The 21,638-nt window shown below is 36.1% G+C and overlaps 1 protein-coding gene across 1 annotated transcript; it reads left to right on the top strand.

Moving 5' to 3' along the window:
• The first annotated feature begins 3,561 nt into the window (after nt 1–3,561).
• Nucleotides 3,562–20,237, top strand: LOC121407840 (ribonucleoside-diphosphate reductase large subunit-like). Its single transcript, XM_041599074.1, has 17 exons — nt 3,562–3,723; nt 6,147–6,235; nt 7,618–7,795; nt 8,385–8,485; nt 8,868–8,927; nt 9,641–9,680; nt 9,951–10,027; nt 10,545–10,630; nt 11,171–11,312; nt 12,020–12,103; nt 12,679–12,920; nt 14,330–14,531; nt 15,424–15,573; nt 16,059–16,280; nt 16,684–16,992; nt 17,513–17,701; nt 18,534–20,237. Exons 1-17 carry the CDS (start codon nt 3,690–3,692, stop codon nt 18,735–18,737), a joined length of 2,409 nt encoding a protein of 802 aa, XP_041455008.1. The 5' UTR covers nt 3,562–3,689; the 3' UTR covers nt 18,738–20,237.
• Nucleotides 20,238–21,638: the final 1,401 nt, after the last annotated feature.

A 21,638-nucleotide genomic window follows, 5' to 3' on the forward strand; every position in this document is an offset into this window, starting at 1 on the left:
TATTCCAGGGCCAACGATGGGTGTGTGGGGGGGGGGGGGGGATGTACTAACAATTCTCATTGTGGAGTGTTTTTCTCCAAATGCATCCGCATGGTTTGGGACTTATGAATTGCATTATATTATAGTTTCTATATCCCCGACCCAGACCCAACCCCAGGACCCGGCCGGCTGATAGGGTCTCGTTCCTTCTTCTTTTACCGTTTTTTATGATTCAATAATCACAAATCTACGTTTGGCAGGTTTTGCATCCTGCTGATCGACCAAGAGAAAAGGGTTTTATGTTTATTTGTATTTAATATCTCTGACAGGCACATCAGTCGGTTATTTGTCAATATACATGCATTGGGTCTCATATTTGTCAGCCCCCCCCCCCCGTGGTTTGACAATCGTTTTACATCAGTTATCTCTGGATGAAAATCCAGGTCCAAACTTATTTTAAAAACTTTTTTATTGGATACAAACTAGTTGATAGAGATTTTTTTTTATAATATTTTATTTTCTTCCTCTTTCAAATCAATAAGTTTACAATCACAATTCATATAAATAAAGATTCTTTGCATGTATACAATCAATAAACAATAAATTTCTCTTCTATAACAATGTGAAAGCAGATGGGAAAAACCCATATCAATCGACAAAATTTAAAAAAGTAAAGATTCGTCTTTGACAAGTTGCGCTGCTGCCCTCTACCGTTTACTGTCGACATAATGACTTTAATTCAAGTTCCAATCACTGATCTCTCCACTATTAAGTTGAGAGATCAGTGGTTCCAAAAGTGACACAAAAATTAAGTTCACTTGATCAAAATAGCGCAAGTTTTTTTAAGCTTAAACGGTTTTTCGTTTAGTTAAGAAACTACCAATATCTTCTACGTAAAAATGAAATTGATCCTATAAGGCCATGCACAAAATTAATTAGCACAACTCTGTCAATATTTAAAAAAAAAACATGAAATTAATTTTCGGAGTTCAAGCGGTGAAATTCTTTTTCTGTACAAGATGTGCTCAAAGTATTCTAACTGTTTTCAGGTAGGTTAGGCTCACTGGCATTCAGATGGATGGGATTTTCAACAATCATTTACAATAAGTTTTGTTACATACATCTTGATATAATCATAATCAATAAAACAAGGAAACTTTATATGTATAATAATCAAGATAACCATGTATCAGGTCGGAAACGGAGGAAGCTTGTAGATTGCAGCCTCCTATTACATATTCGTATGAACAATGTAAACAAAACACAAAAACAACATGGTAAAAATTTGAGCATGAATCCATTTGAATGTATAGTTAACCAAAAGAAAGAAAGAAAGAAATAAAGAAAGAAAGAAATAGAAAATAAACATACCATCAGGGACCTATATTTTATTTTCGAAGAAGCTTGAAAACAAGGTAGCAGAGCTACGAGTACGTTTTTTGTATCTTTCGCAGTAAAATTTAAGGATTCGGTGGAATCGTTGCACAATAATTGAATTTGGGTAGATTCTCAAATTTTTTAGCAAAAAGTGTATAGTATTCACAATGTTGCATGGGGTTTGAATGAGAAGGACAACTCCTCCCTCCACTATTAAAGGGGACTGAAACCTTTGGAAAAAAGTAGTTGTGTCAAAACAGAAAAATAAAAGAACAAAGAAAGTTTGAGAAAAATCGGACGAATAATAAGAAAGTTATGAGCATCTGAAAAAGAGCAATCACTATAATGCTATGGAGATCCTCCCATTGGCAATGCGACAAGGAAGTGTGATGTCACATTTAAAAAACTTTCCCTTTGATGGACTATAAAATACCCCCAAAATGTCTCTTTTTGTTTTTTCCTATGGTGATACAACCTCTTTATCCATGATTTATTCTTTAAAAATCTGTATTACGTGCCCTCCTATACAAAGAACATGTGATCTACTGATAGATGTGATAAAAGAGGCCGTTTAATTGAAATATATACTGAAGTAATGGGGAGAGTTGTTCACAAGAGTTAGTGACATCACACATCTTTGTCGCATTGCCAATGTGAGAATCTCCATAGCATTAGTGATTGCAATATTCAAATGCTCATAACTTTCTCATTATTCGTCCAAATTTTTTAAACTTTCGTTGATCTGTTTCTTTGATTTTTCTGTTTTGACACAAGCTATTTTGTTCCAAAAGCTTCATTCTCCTTTAACAACGCTGGGTACGACAATGGAAATGAATCTATATTTGCATAATTTCCCTTTTTTACATAATGCATTTTGATCGCAATGTACATGCTTAGTCTGCCCAAATTATAGGCATAGTCATATATTTCTCATTGATTTACTTGTAATCATCGAGAATGCTCAAATTATCCGTTCATGCATGATTTTACCCCATCAAGGTCAACAAAAATACTGAGCTTATTAAAAGATGCGTTGTGCAAACCGCGATGGGGCCCGATGCCATTGTAGTCAAGATGGATGCCCTCTTCCAGTGGCGTATCCAGGATTTTCCAAAAGGGGGGGGGGGGGAAATAAAACGCAAATAAAAGACATTTCGCACCAGAAAAAAAATGACAAGCAAAAAAAAAGTCTTCAAGTTCAAAAGAGCGGCCACTTGTATTGTGGCTCGTCAGGGAATCAGGGATCAGTGTGACTCGTCAGGGGGGGGGCAGGGGTACGTCCCTTGCATCAGTTGTGACTCGTCAGGGGGCAGCCTGCCCCCCTGCCACCCCCCCCCTTTGGTACGCTAATAAAGTGCCCTCTTCCCTACCAAACGGCTCCCCTACCGCAAAATGAAAAAGATTAAAACGGTTTTAAAAATATATGGTTTAATAGGGAAGAACTGTTCAGTGCTTGGTTTTATCATAGGACTAATAACAAGTTTTCTTGCTCTGAAGTCCGCCCCTTGCTGATCACTAACTAAAATTCACTGTTTACAAGTCATTACAATGTCACTATAGTTACGGAATGGTTTTATTACGTGACTTGTTATCTGTTCATTCCTCCGGTTCCTAGTTCCTCATCTTGAAAATAACGAATTATTCCACTCGGTCTCGCTTGAATAAATCATGGACCTACTGCAACATTAAGTTATTTTAGGGTGATGTCACAGACTTCTTACCCCCCCCCTTCCCATTTGCCCTTGTTTTCACCCCCCCCCTTTCTTTTTCTTCTTTATTTAATAGGCCCTATGTTCATTATCTGTATGGGTTTTTTTTTACTTGTTTTCTGTGTTTTGGGGGTGTTATTTCTTGTATTTTTGTTTTCCTTAAAATATTCTCTGTGTACCTTTCTTCTTCCCTTTTCAATGTCTATATTTTTATATATGGGATATTACTCAGAAAGTAAGAAGAAATAGTCTTTGACGTATTACGTAACAATTTGCCTCACGGATCGGAACAAAGAGCGAATGGTATGCTCGCTCACCGCACCCAGGGTCTGACAATGGGTTTTTTAGTTTGGCGCGCCACGATTCGCCTCTGCAATTGGTCAATCTTCCAAAACGTCACCATAAACAATCAGCTGACTGGCTGCCTCTTTCGAGCGAGTATACGTTGTGTACGTATGAGTTGGCCGCCTGTAAGGACTTGTACCGCGGGAAATCGTTGGATTTGGCGCTGCTTTACGTTACAAACGTAGGAAGTTCAGTAGTGGAAGCTTGCTTGTTGTGGTGTCATCCTCAATCTTGTCTTTTCTTGCTATTTGATCGTTAAATCCTATTTGCTTTACCAAGATGCCGATGCAGCGAACATACGTGCAGAAGAGAGGTAAGATAATTCATTAGCAAAATAAGAATTAATATCTTGTGTTTCCTAAAATAAGAATCGAAGTTCGAAGTGATTCAAAAAATATCGGTTTGAGTGAGTTACTGTGTGCCAGATTGGATGAGCTGAGACTAGTGAGCCCGTGCAAATAAGATAAATCATGACATTGCAAAGTAGAAATAGAATGTCACTATATCAGGGATTCTTTGAGAATGAGTGACCATAAATCTCTATAGATTTACATGATTTCATGGATTTAGGAGCATTTTCAAGAAAGGGCTAACTTAGTAATTGTAAAAATATCATCTCATCACAGTCGGCAGTCGGACTTCCTAATAGGCCTAGTAATATGTTAGGCCTAAATCTAGTGCTAACTTACTAAGCTAAGGATTATCCTATAAATTTAGGAAATAAAAATATACTCTAACTCTACTAAAAGTTGAGATTAAGAGAACAAATGCAAATAAAAGTAAAACTAGAAATGTGCCCCAAGCGTTCTTGCATGTTAATCTGAGTTGATTGTTTAGTTACGTTTAGCGGTATCTTCACATTTTCTGGCAGCCAAGTTGATGGGCTATCACTGGGTGATTTCAAGTTCGGTGTTGGTGTTGAGCACTCATTCAATGAACAAGGTTATAATATAACCTTGTTCTCAGTTATATCTCCATGTGTGACAAAATAAGGGTGGCAATGTTTGGCTTATTTTCTCTTTTTCTTTGGGGCAAATGCTTGATTTTTTAACACTGACAGTTTCCATTAGACCTGTTAATTCATACTGCTTGGCTCTTATTTAAATTTGATTCTTTATATCATTTTTTCTTAATTAAAAATAGAGATCAAAAAATGAAAATTTTCTTGCCATATTACTTTCCACCAATAGAGGGCGTACACAAAAATATGCCCAAAATTCAAGTTTTTGAGTGCTCTGGTGAATACAAAAATTATTCCCACATTACTAATGATAAATAAATTAAAACTGTATGGAAATTAGTAATTTTGGTCACAAAAGTGATATTTTAATGATTTTTTAAAGTGTGTGCTCTATACAGCATTGGCATACCATAGTCCTACCTGTATTCTCCACAGGCCAGATGGTAGCAGTGAACAAGCACTTGTTCACTGCTACCATCTGGCCTGTGGAGAATCTACAGGTAGGACTATGGTATGCCAATGCTGTATAGAGCACACACTCTAAAAAATCATTAAAATATCACTTTTGTGACCAAAATTACTAATTTTCATACAGTTTTAATTTATTTATCATTAGTAATGTGGGAATAATTTTTGTATTCACCAGAGCGCTCAAAAACTTGAATTTTGGGCATATTTTTGTGTACGCCCTCTATTGGTGGATAGTAATATGGCAAGAAAATTTTCATTTTTTGATCTCTATTTTTAATTAAGAAAAAATTATATAAAGAATCAAATTTAAATAAGAGCCAAGCAGTATGAATTAACAGGTCTAATGGAAACTGTCAGTGTAAAAAAATCAAGCATTTGCCCAAAAGAAAAAGAGAAAATAAGCCAAACATTGCCACCCTTATTTTGTCACACATGGAGATATAACTGAGAACAAGGTTATATTATAACCTTGTTCATTGAATGAGTGTGAACAAGTGGGTGTTGAGTGTGAAAAGGCTGCTGAGCGTAAATAAGCGTAATTTATACAGGAAATCTGTATAAACTGTGGGTTCACCCAATGATTATAAAAACCACCATTGTGAATTTGGGCCATTAATTTTTACCCAAAAAAAATTTCACCTCCCTACCCAAGACCTCAAATGTGGTCGTATTGATCTAATTGTTAGAGATCTAGAATTCTAGATCTACTTGCTGGCCTAGGAGAGCCTATATAGCCTAGGCCTATGGGAGACAAACTCCCTTCATGGTATGGAGAGTTACTTTGCAAAAGAAACTACCAACATGGGAACAGGGCAATTTTCCCATCCAAAAATTTGGTAAAACTCTAGTAGGAAATGTTTAAGGAGAAATTGTACCAAAAAAATATTAAGTATCTGGGGATGAGTCTCCAATATTCATTGGTTGGGCTCCTCTACTGAGAATAACAGAATTTACCCCCCCCCCCCTTATATTTAATGTCAGCATTTCAGTGCAATTTCTGCAAGAGGATTGATTTCTTTGTGATTGATCTTGTATGCGAGTGATTAAGAGGTGCTCACATTATATGGTATGGTTGGATCACTAGTGAATCATGAAAAATAGATAATGAAATGATGAGCCCTCCCCTATTGGAACATTTATTTGAAAATTGCTTCAAAAGATACAAAAATCTACATGTAGGCTCACATGTATAGTTGCATTTTAATTCAAACAAAGAAGAGAAAATCTTGTGATACAGTTATTCAGAAGACAGAATTTGGGGAGTGATGTAGAAAAATAATTTTATGTCATATTCTCTTTTTCAGATGGGAGGAAGGAGAATGTCATGTTCGACAAGATCACATCTCGTATTCAGAGATTATGTTACAACCTGAATTCAGACTTCATTGACCCAGTAAGTGAACGTTTTGGGAGTTTTTTTTACTCGTTTTGAGTCGGGCCTCCCTGTATGCCTTTTAAACTGATATCAAATGGTGTTTCATAATCATTCATTCAATAGACTTGTATAATTTTTGCATGAGGCATTGCACACTGCCACACACCCAGTCCCTCCCCATAGTATAGAGGATATCTTGTGTTTTTGTACACTATCAAACAGTACTGGGTGGTGAAGAGAAAGAAAAGAGAGTATCAGTTAAAAACAACTTATATTTAAGAATGTGAATTATGATATTGTATTGAGCTAATCAGATAACTAGATATGAAGTACATGGGTCCAAGGTTAATTCGCACCTATTTATTTATTGTAAAGAGTTCTTTGTTATTTTAAAAGGCTCTGCCATTCTAAACCCTGTGCACCTTGTCAAAACAACGTCTTGACAGGTTTCCCTTATATTACACATTCTACTGAAAATGATCGAAGTACACTCAGTTCAGTACACAGATGAATGGATTGTAAACAGATTGGATGGATTGTTGTACGAGTACACAGTAGACATGCACTTTCATCTCAATTGTTGGTGTATTTGAAGGATTGAAACAGTGAACATGCAGTAAGAACAAAATAAAAGGAAACTAGATGAATTAATATCAGGCTTACTAAATTGTATATTATGGGTGGATAGTGGATACAGGTCCTTTTGTTATCCTTTCCAGTGATGGCAATATTATAGGGGGCAGTCCCTTACTCCTAATTTTACATGTAGTGAAAAGGGTTCAAAAATAAGATAGGAAAAAAGGATTCCAGTTTAAAAAAAAGAAATGTACGGGTTGTATCACTAGACATGTACACGTTATTACTCCCATTTAATTCTAATCAAATTGGAAGAAAGGATTTCAGTTAAAAAAAGATGTGTGGGTCGTATCACTAGACATGTACACGTTATTACTCCCATTTATTTCTAATCAAGAAAAATAAGATTGGAAGAAAGGATTTCAGTTAAAAAAGATGTGTGGGTCGTATCACTAGACATGTACATGTTATTACTCCATTTATTTCTAATCAAGAAAAATTAGAACTTTATCTTTATGAAAAAAAACTGTTACATCACAAATAACCTTACTTAAAAGTTTAATGTCCTCTTGCCCAATACTTATCAAATGCTCTAGCATAGCCCCATATAAATTGTAGTACACAAGTGATCATGATAATAATTTATTTATAATTTGCCTTTTTAAAGAAATTGTATGCAAGTAACACTTTCAAACTTTGGAATGATTTATTGTCGAATACTAAAATACATATATTAGTGCTGCTCTGTCAAAGTCGATTAGATATCAAACCCACTTCAGTGCATGAATTTTAATGTTTTTACATTATATTATTCCATTCTACAGGCTGTTATTACAATGAAGGTGATCAATGGGGTCTACCCTGGTGTGACCACAGTCGAGCTAGATACCCTAGCGGCAGAAACAGCTGCTACCATGACAACCAAGCATCCTGACTACGCTGTCCTGGCAGCACGTATTGCCGTCTCTAACCTCCATAAAGAAACAAAGAAACTCTTCAGTGGTAAGTCCATGTCAAAGATAAGTTCTTGTAGTAGATGTCACAAAACCCTGGAGAAAACGTGTCTCAGAGATATATCGAAAAATGTTGATTGTGATGCACCAAAGAACTAGTGTAGACTTTGGAATTACCAAAATGTTTACAAATTAATTTGTTCATGCACCTCCACAGAAATGCATGTATAGGACTACTATAAATAGACCAAATGTTTTGTGGTGTGTTTTTGTTCAGCTTCAAATGTTGAGGCATGTGAAGAATATCCCCTACAGTGGATCTTCTATATGATATTCCTTAACAACATAAACTTGAAAGCTGGCAATCATAAGTTTTACCTACAGGAGTTTGCTTTTAACATCCAGCAGTTTTTGTTAGACCACACTCGTTCTTCAAATTTTGTTATTTACGAAATCATTCAGGATGATTTATAAAGATCTTTTTTCTTTTTTTTACTTTATCTGATTTCATGTATCATAAATTAAATCTTGGAAAATATGCTGGAACTGTTATGAAACATTGCAATAATATTTTTCTTCAAATAGAGAGGGACATGGAATGATTCTCATGCTCTTAATATTTTCTTTTTCTTCTAAAGCTGTAATGACGGATCTTTACGAGTACGTAAACCCAAGGAACAATCTTCATTCTCCTCTTATCAGCAAAGAAACTATGGATATCATCAATGAGAATGCTGATGTAAGTAAATGTGTAGATAGCTATCTTATACAGGATCAAATTGTCAATATAACAGTTGATGTTATTTTCATACAGTCCTACACATAATAGTTTTTGTAAAAGGAATAGAATATGAAACAATAGCTAGACAATGAATCTTATAAGATTGACATATTTTTATTTCAAGTTCATGGTTTAGAAGTACAAGATATTTCAAGTCAAAATTGAGTTAAGATTGCATTCTCTGAAATAAAAATAAAATCAAAGTCAAAATTTGAAGGGTGGATTTTTCATATGTCATTGCTTTACAATTACTGTTGAATTTACCCATTTGGCTATTCTTGGTTCGTACAGTTGTATATCCATGATATTTATACAAATTTTGTTTGTTTTCTTTCCATAGAGGTTGAATTCTGCAGTACTGTATGACAGGGACTTTGAATACAACTTCTTTGGGTTCAAGGTGAGTGGTGTGACATGTTTACTTAGTGATGGTAAAGTGTGAAACTGGTGTTTAATCTCAAACAATATGCATTCCCTGATTCTACATCAAACATAATGCCAGTTGTGAGACGATCTCAAAATGATTTCAAACAGAATCCAATAAAATTATCAATCAAGTGTCATGAAATAGTAAAAGTAAAGTGCCAAATGATTATGGTAGATAATGTGTTAAATTGCCGAGTAGTTTGAAAGCATGGCATATCAGCCAAGTGGCCATTTTCCAAGCAATAGTAATACACTGTCCCACATGTTCTCATCTGTGTTGGCAGTCTTCAATGTGATTAATATTTATTTGATTTCTTCAGTTCCGTTTATGGACACTAATCAGTTGTAGATGTATGATGGCATGGCAAGTACTGATTTTAAACACTTTTTTTTAATTAAATCAGTATTTGCTGCAACTACATTAGTTTAACATCAAGATTGCTAACACTGTTGTTCATTCCCCCCTTTACTTACATGTAGGCCAAAATAAAGTGAAGATTTTCCATGAATTCCAAAAAGGGGATTAGATGAATATGCCTTCAAGTCACTTCTGTGCTCATGTGAAGTAAAATTCATGTCTAATTTAGTAATCTCTTTAGCTTGTTCGATATGAGAATTTAGAGATTGAGGTGATTGAATCTAGCCAAGAAAAATTTTCTCATTTTCCATGATGTCTTTTTATTTCAGACACTAGAAAGATCCTACCTCCTGAAGATCAACGGCAAAGGTATGTGAAGCTTGAAGAGATCTTTTTTGTTATATTTTTTGCAGCTTTCATTAGAGAATTAGTAACCTAGAAGTAACACATATGTTCAAGAATGATTTACTGTTCTTTCATCAAACTTGATAAGTATTATGTCTAGGATATTGGTAGTGAATATTGCATTTGAAGTGAAAACAAATACAATTAAAATTTGATTTGCAAATTACCATCTTGATGAATGTTGATATATCATTGTCTATAATTCTGAATTTCTGATATTTTCTTATAATGTAGTTGCTGAAAGACCCCAACACATGTTGATGAGAGTTGCTGTTGGTATCCATGGAAGGGACATCGATGCTGCAATAGAGGTAAGTTTATAGCCTTCCCATAATCCTTCACTCCTGATACACTGTAGGTAGGTTGCTGTGGGTATCCATGGAAGGGACATCGATGCTGCAATAGAGGTAAGTTTATAGCCTTCCCATAATCCTTCACTCCTGATACACTGTAGGTAGGTTGCTGTGGGTATCCATGGAAGGGACATCGATGCTGCAATAGAGGTAAGTTTATAGCCTTCCCATAATCCTTCACTCCTGATACACTGTAGGTAGGTTGCTGTGGGTATCCATGGAAGGGACATCGATGCTGCAATAGAGGTAAGTTTATAGCCATAATCCTTCACTCATATACAAGTTTATGTTCACTTAATCTACAGCACTGGGAACCACATATCTCCTGTTTTATTTGTTTATCACATGCATGCATCGCAAAAGCAGTTGCATGCATACATTCAGAAAGTTTACCATTATCAAATATTGTGTGAAATTTATCTGAACTCCTTAATACTTGATCATACCTCTTTTCTCTTTGTCTTTCTCTGTCTAGACGTACAATCTCTTGTCTGATAGATGGTTTACTCACGCTTCACCGACGCTCTTCAATGCTGGTACCAATAGACCACAGCTATCAAGGTGAGACATTAAAGAGCTCTGTATAAAAGGTTCTAGTCCCTAACTTTAAAAATTAATATTGACAAGAATTAAGAAAGTGGTGCAACTTCCAATCTGAAGATCTTTTGGTCTATGGTATCTTCCGTCTTATAACACTATTTTTTGTGTCGCCTGAATAGCAGAAGCAAGATATAGGTGCGGTTTGTCATGTGGGTTATTTTCAAACTCAGTACTGCCGCTATATTGAATCTGGTAATGCAAGTGTGACGTCCAGAGGTGTTCCACTTGTTTGCTATGCTGTAACAGTGGAACTCTAACTGCTTGTACAGTCAATTTTTTTGTTGTTGAATAGAGCATTATTGTCTCCTTTTTTTGGGGGGGGTGGGGTTGCTCCAGATGGTGTAATCATATTGTTAGAAATCTTTGTACAATGCCAAAAACCAGAACCCATCCAAATGATTTGTGTTGTTAGGAGTAAAGTTTGATCACTTCTTCCTGATGTATAGCCTAATATCATAAGATAAGTTTTTGAAATGAATCATCTTGTTTTGTTTCAATCAGCTGTTTCCTTCTAACTATGCAAGATGATAGCATCGATGGTATCTATGAGACACTAAAGAATTGCGCCCTCATCTCTAAGACGGCTGGTGGTATCGGTCTAAATGTTCACAACATCAGGGCATCTGGTAGCTACATTGCAGGGGTAAGGAATCATGTCCATATACCATTGATCAGGATGGTCTAGTTTGGGCGAGAGGTTAATTTCAGGGCTTTCAGGCCCTCGAGATGATTTCAAACCTGATGACTGACTCTGGATAACATATCCTACTAATGTCTTCTAAACATGGAATTAACTATCAAATTTCATTTACTGAAACATTCAACTTGAAACCTTTTTTGATCCCCTCATTAATGATTTGAAATTCTGTAATGTTTCTGAAAAAATCTATTTCTATTCCATTTCAAATTTCCATGTCTACATTGTACTTTCTTCAAGTATCACTTGAAGTATTTAAGGTATGATTTGTTCTATACAAAATAAAGGCTTCCTGTCCAAGATTGCCCAAGTCGGCACATTTTACTTGGTCCCATTCTGATTGCATTAATGGTTGATGGATAAAGAAATATTTCAGAAGTCTGAATAAAAAGTATGGCATCTACTTCAGAAGAAGCTTACATTTTTTCATAAGTATTCCATGAATACAGTGAATCTGCTGCCTTTGTCAAATCTCTCTTTTGGGACCACATAAACCTGTTCAGCTTAATTAAAGAAATTCAACTTAGAAGGGTCAAATATAGCATAAATTTTCCTTAATCTGGTCTGAAAAAATGCTTCCACTTCGATTACTTGATTTATTCAAATTTGACTGATCATGGCCTATATTTGTTATCTGTTCCTCTCTTTATCAGACAAATGGCAACTCCAATGGTTTATTACCCATGCTTCGTGTGTACAACAATACAGCTAGATATGTAGATCAGGGAGGCAATAAGGTAGGTATTAAATCAACTTGTTCTATTGGAGAACATGTTTGCCCCTTAAATACATTAATGGTAATGATTATCAACAGATATAAAAGAAATGAATGAATAAATTTGAAGAAAAAAAAATTAGTACTGAAACAAGAATGACTGTCTTATTTTCAAAGTTATCCCATTATATGAATCTTTTAAATTTGACATGATTTGCTCTTTGTACTAGGGACAAACTGATGGGCATAGTATTCCATATTCTAAGGTTATGAAGATGTTTAAACATCTTTTGAATCCCATTTGTCCTGTGCTTTAACAGGCAAGGAATGAATAAATGAAAAAAAAAAGATGAAATGGCTACATATGACATACTATGAAAGATTAATAATAATGGTATTTTATAAAGCATCATATCAATTCTGTAAAGTGCTTGTAACTGCTCAAGACACATGTTAAGTATTGGTAAATTAAAAAGCTTTATGGAATATTTTGAATGATTCAGCCGAGATAAACTTCTTCATGATTTACAGTAGAGTAGGCACAGTTTTATGACATCTCATTGCAATGGTAAGATCTTCTTTCTTTCCTTCATCTAGCGTCCTGGTGCCTTTGCCATCTACCTAGAGCCATGGCATGCTGATATCCATGATTTCTTAGACTGTAAGAAGAACCACGGCAAGGAGGAACAGAGAGCTAGAGACCTATTCTATGCCCTCTGGATCCCTGATCTCTTCATGAAGAGGGTTGAAGCCGATGGTGACTGGACACTCATGTGCCCTCATGAATGCCCTGGCTTGGAAAACGTTTGGGGAGATGAATTCGAACAGCTCTACGAGAGGTGAGTCGGCCTATTTAAATATAATGGCCCATATTCTGAAGTCAGGTTTAACTCTTAACATGCCACGCACACTACTAACCCAACGCCACAGTGCTAATCCGATGCTAATCCCCTGTGCCAGCCACAAAACCCCCCTGTGCCACATTGATTTTTGGATCGCGAGTCGTATTCACTCCTTTCAATAGTCATGATTACAATTGCTTGTAACTCTAACGATTAGTTTATCCACAAAATATTGTGTAGTAAAGTTGTAGGAAATTTCATACCCCTTATAATGGTGTCCTCATTATATGGATTGGTTATTATCTTTACCGCTAAAATATGAGTTGTATCAAGTAGTTCCATTTTGTGGAGTGTTTTGTATGGATCAAAAAACCTAGGTCTCTTCCCTCTCAGAGGCGGAGCCATATCTTGTAAAAAATGTAGAAATACTCGAAAAATTTGAATGTAAGCCGCGTGAGTAAGTTGATCTGTCAGAAAGCAGAGTTCGCACTGCACACAATAGTGCTAATTACGGCGTGCATGCGATGCGCAATACAATGCAAAACGGCGTAACAATGATTGTAATTCCGAATGTGCGCAGTCATGCACGAAGCAGGCGAGGGTAGGAAACAATGCAAGCACAAAGCAATCAATAGTAGGCGTGCGAGCACGAGTGTGGCATGTTATAGTAGGATACGTAGTGTGCACGAAGCACTCAATGAGTTAACTTAGACCACGGTCTAACTCTACTAAAATTATTGGAGCCAAGTAATCAAAAACTAAGTTTATATTGTATATGTGTAATATTTTGTATCCTTTTGCTTTCATAATTAAGAAAATACTTCAGTTATCATTCCCAGACAATTATGAACAATTTGGGTGTCATATGAGTTAATAAACTGAATGTTTACTGTTAGGGATTTATGCTCCAGTTAACTCTCCATACTTAAACCACAACTTTAAACCCGACTTCAGAATACGGGCCTATGTAAAATAATTCTGTATAGTACAGTATGTGTAAATCTGATGTCTGCTGAAAGGCTTACTGCTTTCAGCTTGATGCACTGTGCAGTAGATTTTTTTTTGTATATGTAATGGGGAAACATTGCATCCATAATGCTGGATCAATTAGTCTTCCCTGTGATAATGATTTGATCAGGATACCACATGATATATTACATGTTTATGTTAATTTAAAAAACTTATTAACCCCCTCCCCCCCAAAAAAAATACAAGAATTTACCATCGGGGTGCTATAATGTGTAGTTATGTATGGGAATAAAATGAAAAGGAAAGTCATAAAATGATCTTTCTCCAGAATTTGGGTTTGCAAAGGGGCAAACTCTTCACTGTTGCAACATTCATACCAAGTCTTTCAGATGTCCATGAATTTGTTCCACTAAAATTCATTTTCTTATTTTCCTCAGGTATGAGAAAGAAGGAAAGGGTAGGAAGACAATGAAGGCCCAGGCTCTGTGGTATGCCATCATTGAATCTCAAACAGAGACTGGTACCCCATATATGCTCTACAAGGACCATTGTAACAGGAAGAGTAACCAACAAAATTTGGGAACCATCAAATGCAGTAACCTGTGTACAGAGATCGTAGAGTATTCAAGTCCTGATGAGGTCAGTAACTAAGACCCTCTTTCTTAAAACATGTCGATGAATTATGATTGAAATTGTGACACATGGCTAATAGGAAATATGTCACGAAAAGTTTTTATTCAGTATGTAAAAAAATTCAGTATGTTTTATATTGCAAGCTCAGTTTTGAAATGTTTGGGGATTGAAGACTTTTTGAAGTATATGCTAGTTCAGGTCAAATTTTCTGTTGTATATTTCATGAGTAATATACCATGAAGGAATGCCAATTCCTGTAAACAAAATCACAATATTCCTAGGGTCCTTGTCAATATCATCCTTATATGCGACCTCGTCTCTGAATGTACCGGTAATGAATATCTGTCTCGGTGACAAAAAAAAAGTTATGAAGGAAAAATACATTGAATAGATAGGCATCTTGATTGAATTAACTACTGAGTATTTGAATTGCAAGTTAAATAAACTAGATCTATGTTGGGTATCTGACTCAAAACACATTTTGATTTTATTACAGGATAGATTATTGTTTAGACCTGTGTTTTGACCTATCAGCTTGTCTCACAAATATTTTTTAAGAATTGAACTCTGTAATAACTACTTGTAGTTTTCACCAATACTTTGTGTATGTTTAGCTTATCAATCTCATTGGAAAGTAGTGGAAGATCAGATTGGTAGTGATTTTTAACCTGAATGCTAAGAAAGCATGAATGCTTGTAAGCAAGCAACCAGAGGACCGACGGTTTCTCTGAGGGACCTGGTAATGAGGATTAATGCCTTACCAAAGGGCACTAGTGCACCAATTGGGATTCGAACCCTGGTCACCGGAATCCGAATCCCCCGCTCTACCGACTGAGCTATCATGCCTCAGAGAGGTCAGTTATCTTGACACTTCATGTTTATTTGGTTGCCTATATAGGTGGCTGTGTGTAATCTTGCCTCCATTGCTCTGCCACGATTTGTGAAGCAAGACCGAACATTCGACTTCAAGAAGCTTGAAGAGGTTACCATGGTGATCACTCGCAATCTCAACAAGATCATCGAAATCAACTACTACCCAATTCCAGAGGTAAGCAAGTTCAAACAAAATTACTCCATATTCAAACAGATATTGGTGGATGTTCCCCGGTAGAATGAAATTTAAGATATTCAGCAAAATTCTTTCTGATGCTATCAAATTGAATGCTATTTTAAATCAGAAAGCTATATATTTTCAAGGAAATTAAAGATGGGTAATTCCATGCAGTATATACATCTGACCTCCTTTAATGCCAGACCTTCCTATTGTAATTTGCCTCAGCTTTATGCTTGAATCACTTGAATAGTACCTGAAGCGAAGTTAGACAATTTTAGGGGATGGACATACAAATTATTACATAGAATGTAATTCACTTTAAAATCTTGATCAAGTTGGATATAAACAATTTTGTAAATTATTGATAGGCCCATTGTGACCTATTTACATCTAGATTGAAAGCATAAATGGTCCATTGAACATCTCAGTTGATGTATGTAAAAGTCCCAACATCATCTTTATTATTTCTTTAATTACAGGCTAGGCGAAGCAACTTCCGTCATCGTCCCATCGGAATTGGTGTTCAGGGTCTAGCTGATGCTTTCATCCTCATGAGGTTCCCCTTTGAGAGCGCAGAGGCCAAGAAACTCAACATCCAGATCTTTGAAACCATCTACTATGCTGCTCTGAAGGCTAGCTGTGAGATTGCTGCTAAGCTTGGCCCTTATGAGACATATGAGGGCTCACCTGTCAGCAAAGGAGTAAGTAAATATTCCTACAGGGAGCTCGCGACTTTATAGAGACATTGAAATATTTAGAGATCTTTTTTTATATCTCTCCATTTTACCCATAATCGTGTAAGAAAATTCTCAAAACAAGTCGATGCTTCATAGACCATTAAACAGTGGTAATGACAAAACTGCTGCAGGGGTAGTCCACTTTGAGGCTAGTATAATTTTGATAAAGTAAAACTAAACATGTGAAACTTAAAAAATTATGGAAATCATTAAAAAAATACAGTCATGTCATTCCAGAAATTGTCATTGCTTTGTGAGAGAGCAATATGTTAGTATGTACAACCAATGATTTTGTAAGCAATTCTAAGTTGTTTTTTTACCTTCCACTGTAACATGCTCTCAACGTACTCGTAACTTTCTCTTACAGATTCTTCAGCATGACATGTGGGACGTGACCCCAACTGACCTCCACGACTGGGCTGCCCTCAAGGCCGACATCGCCAAGCACGGCGTCCGTAACAGTCTTCTCCTCGCTCCCATGCCAACTGCATCCACCGCTCAGATCCTTGGTAACAACGAATCCATCGAGCCGTACACCAGTAATATCTACACGCGTCGTGTGCTTTCAGGAGAGTTCCAGGTCGTCAATCATCATCTTCTTAGGGACCTTACCGACATGGGTCTGTGGTCTGATGAGATGAAGAACATGCTCATTGCTCACTCTGGATCTATTCAGGTTGGTAGCCGACATCTTCAGTTTTTACTTATTAATACAGGGCTTGTTCCCAGTATAATATATACATCCTTCTCCGGGGTTGATCTGTCTCCTTCAAGATTGAAGATTTTTGGAGATAAAGACTCGGTGTGCGAGTAGCTTGGTTCAGGTGCAATGTGCATACCAGTGTCTTTTTTTGGGGCGGGGGGAGAGGTTAGAGGGGTAAATAGGAATCTTTTAGGCAGTTAGTCAGACAGGCAGTTTGGTGGGCAGATGGGTGTTGCAAATCTGGATCAAACTACTTCCTCAATTTTACCTGAATATTCATGAAACTTGGCAACCACGTTGGTCTTGGAGTAAAATTGTAGATTTGAAGCAAGGTTTGCAGATGGATGAGATATACTTCAGAATTTATAGAATAAATTGTATTTCTTGTCATGTATGATTTCTAAATTAACTTGTTGAAATCCTGTATTTAGATGAAGATGTGGTATTCTATCAATGAGACTTCATTTTTTGTCATTCCATTTTATTCTTTCAGAACATTCCATCAATCCCAGATGACATCAAGGCATTGTATAAGACTGTTTGGGAGATCTCACAGAAGACTGTTATTCAGATGGCTGTTGACCGCGGTGCATACATTGATCAGAGTCAATCACTTAATATTCACATTGCTGAACCAAACTATGGCAAGCTAACCAGTATGCACTTCTTTGCATGGAGATCGGTGAGTTGTGCCCATTTATGATGTTGAATATTATAAGGGGGGAGGGGGGGGGGTTCACAATGAATTAAAGAAGTGTGACTTTAAATCATGTTTAAATGCCAAAATAGAATTGACATACATCAAGTTATCTCATTGATGGAAACGCGATAACGCTCAGCATAATCTTCATCAGTACCATGATGTGTTGTATATCACATGCAATTTAGAATTTTCATGGGATTTTTTCGTCACAGTTTTTTGTGAAACGCCACCAAGTTTTCATCTTACTAATTCCAATGTCAGTTGTAAATGAATGTAGATGTCCTGCCAATACAGTAGGTTGTATCGTATTTCCACAATTACTGCACTTTGTGAATAGTGATCATGAATCATACAATCAGCAGCTTTGTATAATATTGATAATGGGAGCAGTCTTGGGTAGAATGGTTGTGACAGAAGAGAATTTAGATTACCTGCGTTATAGTCAAAACCTCATCTGCATGTACAAACATGATCCAAAACACATTGAAAGCTCAACACCTTGTAAGATTCATCCTAGAACAAGCTTTATTCAAAGTTTGATGATCTGACGTGAAAATAGACGTAAGACCAGAATCAAAAGGTCAAGCTTATACTGGAAATTACCCATTGATCAATTATTTATACTGGCTTGAATTGGGGTTTATCTGATTGATTGGTGTTAGAGATCAAACTTCTTTACACAGTCAAGAAAAGTAGGTAAATCATCTAATTTTTGTATTATATTTAACAACACAAACTTTAATATTCAGTAACTTTATTTTTCATAACAATACATTTTTTTATGATTCTTATCAATGATCTTTATGTACAGGGTCTGAAGACGGGTATGTATTACCTTCGCACACGCCCAGCTGCTAACCCTATCCAGTTCACTCTCAATAAACTAAGCTTGAAGGAGAAATCAGGAACCAAGCTATCAGATGCTGAAGAACAAGAGAAGGAGAAGGCCAAGAATGAAGCAGCTATGCTCTGCTCTCTAGAAAACAAGGATGCCTGTCTGTCATGCGGATCTTAGATTGGCTCTGACCTCATCGCAATTCTTGAAATATAATGATTATAATGAATGAAATTATTTGAAGGCTATCACCTTTTGAACATTCAATGTTCTCTCAGATGTATCATCTTCTCTAAAGTTCATTTTCATTGACCTCAAACATGAAGGGATCGACCTATGATGTGACACTTGCTAGAACACCCTACCAAATTTACGCATTGCATTTTGGAGGAATGATCTCATGCAATGTGGGAATGCTTTGAACTAAGAGTTCTTGTTTCAACACAACATAATCTTTCAACATGAAAAGGATAGTTTTCCGATATGTAAGATCTGAGAGCCTTTTGATATGGACCATAGCATTGCATGGAAGACAAGACACCGCTGCTTTTGAGGCTTGATATACCTTAACCGGTTGACTGCTGAATACTTCTGTTCCCATTTGTTGTGTACATTGACCAACAGGTTCCAGTAGTCAATGGGCTGAGCGCCTATGTACAGCAGTTCTGTATTTTAGATGCAATTTTGTGGTCCTTTTGTAAAGAGATAAAAATATAGTATGAAGGTCTTGGATCTTACATAAGAGGAGAGCCAATGAAATGTTCTGAGAAAAAATGAACAATTTGAAAACTTTTTGTGCAAAGTAAATGAACACCCATTGTCAACAACATGGGTAGGTTATTTCCTGTTGATGTGAATAACGATTTAATGTAGTTTTATTTATTACTGTGTTCATTAAGCCCATATGTCAAGTTCTCTAAGTCACCAGACAAATAACTTTCTCCCACGACTTCCAAGAAAAACCCCAAGTCAAGCATAGCACAAATTACTACTTACTTTACCTACATGTTATAGGAAGATGATAGATTAAAATGTAAATATGTGTAAAATTGGTTTTGTATACTTTTATATAATATTTAGATTGAAGGTTTTGAACATAAGGGCTTCTCAAGTGGATGGCCATATAAACAGTGTATCATGGGGGTATGTTTCAAGATGTAGAAATGATCACAAGTTTCTTCTCAAATTGCCTACCACCTTGCAAGCCTGTCCACTTTGAGATAACCCGATAGACTGTACAGGGCAGCATATTCATTTTGTGGAAGTGGATCTAATATTTATAAACTACTATTCAGTTTTGTGTATGTCGTCCTTTGTGTAATTGTTACTTGAAAAAAAAATCAAAATGAAATTCGACAAAAATTGTATTTTAAAAAATTGAAGGACAAAAATGTCGAGTATTTATGAAGAGAGTAAGATTTTGATAAACCACATCTATACTCAATGTTACAGTTATACTGTGATGGGTAGAAATGTTCTTTATTTTAGATGGCTAAAGATTTGAACACAGTAAACTATACCCTGCATTAAATGCACTCAATCTGATAATATTCTATAATAAGCTCATGTGATGAACAGTGAATTATAAACAAAATATTCCAAATACAATTATGTAAATGTATTTACAATAGCCATGTACAGTTATATGTACATAATAAAGCTAACTGCCTCTTCAGTGGATGTTGTATTGGTCTTAATGTCTGGTTATTTTCAGAATTATGTTGTAAAATTGTTATCATGATAAGCGTAATGTGGAGTGAATAGCCTTAGTTAGTTTGGCCGATGGATCTTTAAGCGGAAGTGAATGTGATATTGATGGTGATCATTATGATGTAAGTGAGATATGATGGTAGTGATGGTGATGGAAAAGATGTTGACAATGCTGATGCAGGGTATGAGACAATTTGATGATTGACAGTTGTGCAAAGATTACAATGATGAATACAATGATGGTGGTCTCTGATCATGGTGATTGATGCCGGTGGTGTTATGTCTATTGTGGGGATGGTGGTGGTGGTGATGTGGGGGTGTTATGACGATTATGGTGGTGCCAGGTGATGGTGATATTGGTGTTATGATGACGATTTTGGTGGTGGTGGTGTTATGGTGACGATTATGGTGGTGTTATGACAATTTATGTGGTGGTGGTGGTGGTGGTGATATTGGTGTTATGACGATTATGGTGGTGGTGGTGGTGATATTGGTGTTATGACGATCATGGTGGTGGTGATGTTATGATGACGATTATGGTGGTGGTGGTGGTGATATTGGTGTTATGACGATTATGGTGGTGGTGATATTGGTGTTATGATGATAATGGTGAGCCTGAGGATGGTGGTGGTGATGATGGTGGTGTTATGTTGACGATTGTAGTGGTAATGAAGATTAAATGAGGATGGTGGTTAGTACTCAATAGTATAGAAAAATGAGATAATTGCCAGAAAGGAGTTGGCTTTCGGAGAACAATAGGGGAAGGCGGGGTAAGTTGTGACAGTTTTTGCTTTTTGCATGTTAGAATTGATATGATTAATAATCTTGTCGAAATAAGTACCTTGCCTTGAAATTTAATTCTTCTGAAATATTTTCCACCTATATATAAATTTCTATCCCCACACTGAAAGTCATCGTGACCTTTGAAAAAAACGATGTCAAATGGCTCAACTTGCCCCATATATGGGGTAAGTTTGAGCCACCTTATGGGGTAAGTTGAGCCACAAAAACTATGTACAAAATGTATGAGGGGAGAACCAGCACGTCAATTTTTTGTTTAAAGTCTTTTCACTTGTTAATTCTCTATAAATACTAACATCCTTTAAAAGGAAAAGAGCAGTCATGTAAATTTGCTCCTTTCAGCCAGCATTTCAATCGATTTTTATGGTTTGTTTGTTTTTTAAGATACATTACCATAGGAATTACCATGGCTCAACTTGCCCCATGCTGTTTGGCTCAACTTACCCCAGTCCGAACTTAGTGCGATAATTTTGTATCCACACATTTATTATGCATCCATCATATAAAAGACTATGACAAGAATGAAGATCCATACCTGGACTAATAATGTTGTTATCATGTCTTTATTAT

This window comes from Lytechinus variegatus, chromosome 1 (assembly GCF_018143015.1).
Source record: "Lytechinus variegatus isolate NC3 chromosome 1, Lvar_3.0, whole genome shotgun sequence".
NCBI lineage: Eukaryota > Metazoa > Echinodermata > Echinoidea > Temnopleuroida > Toxopneustidae > Lytechinus > Lytechinus variegatus.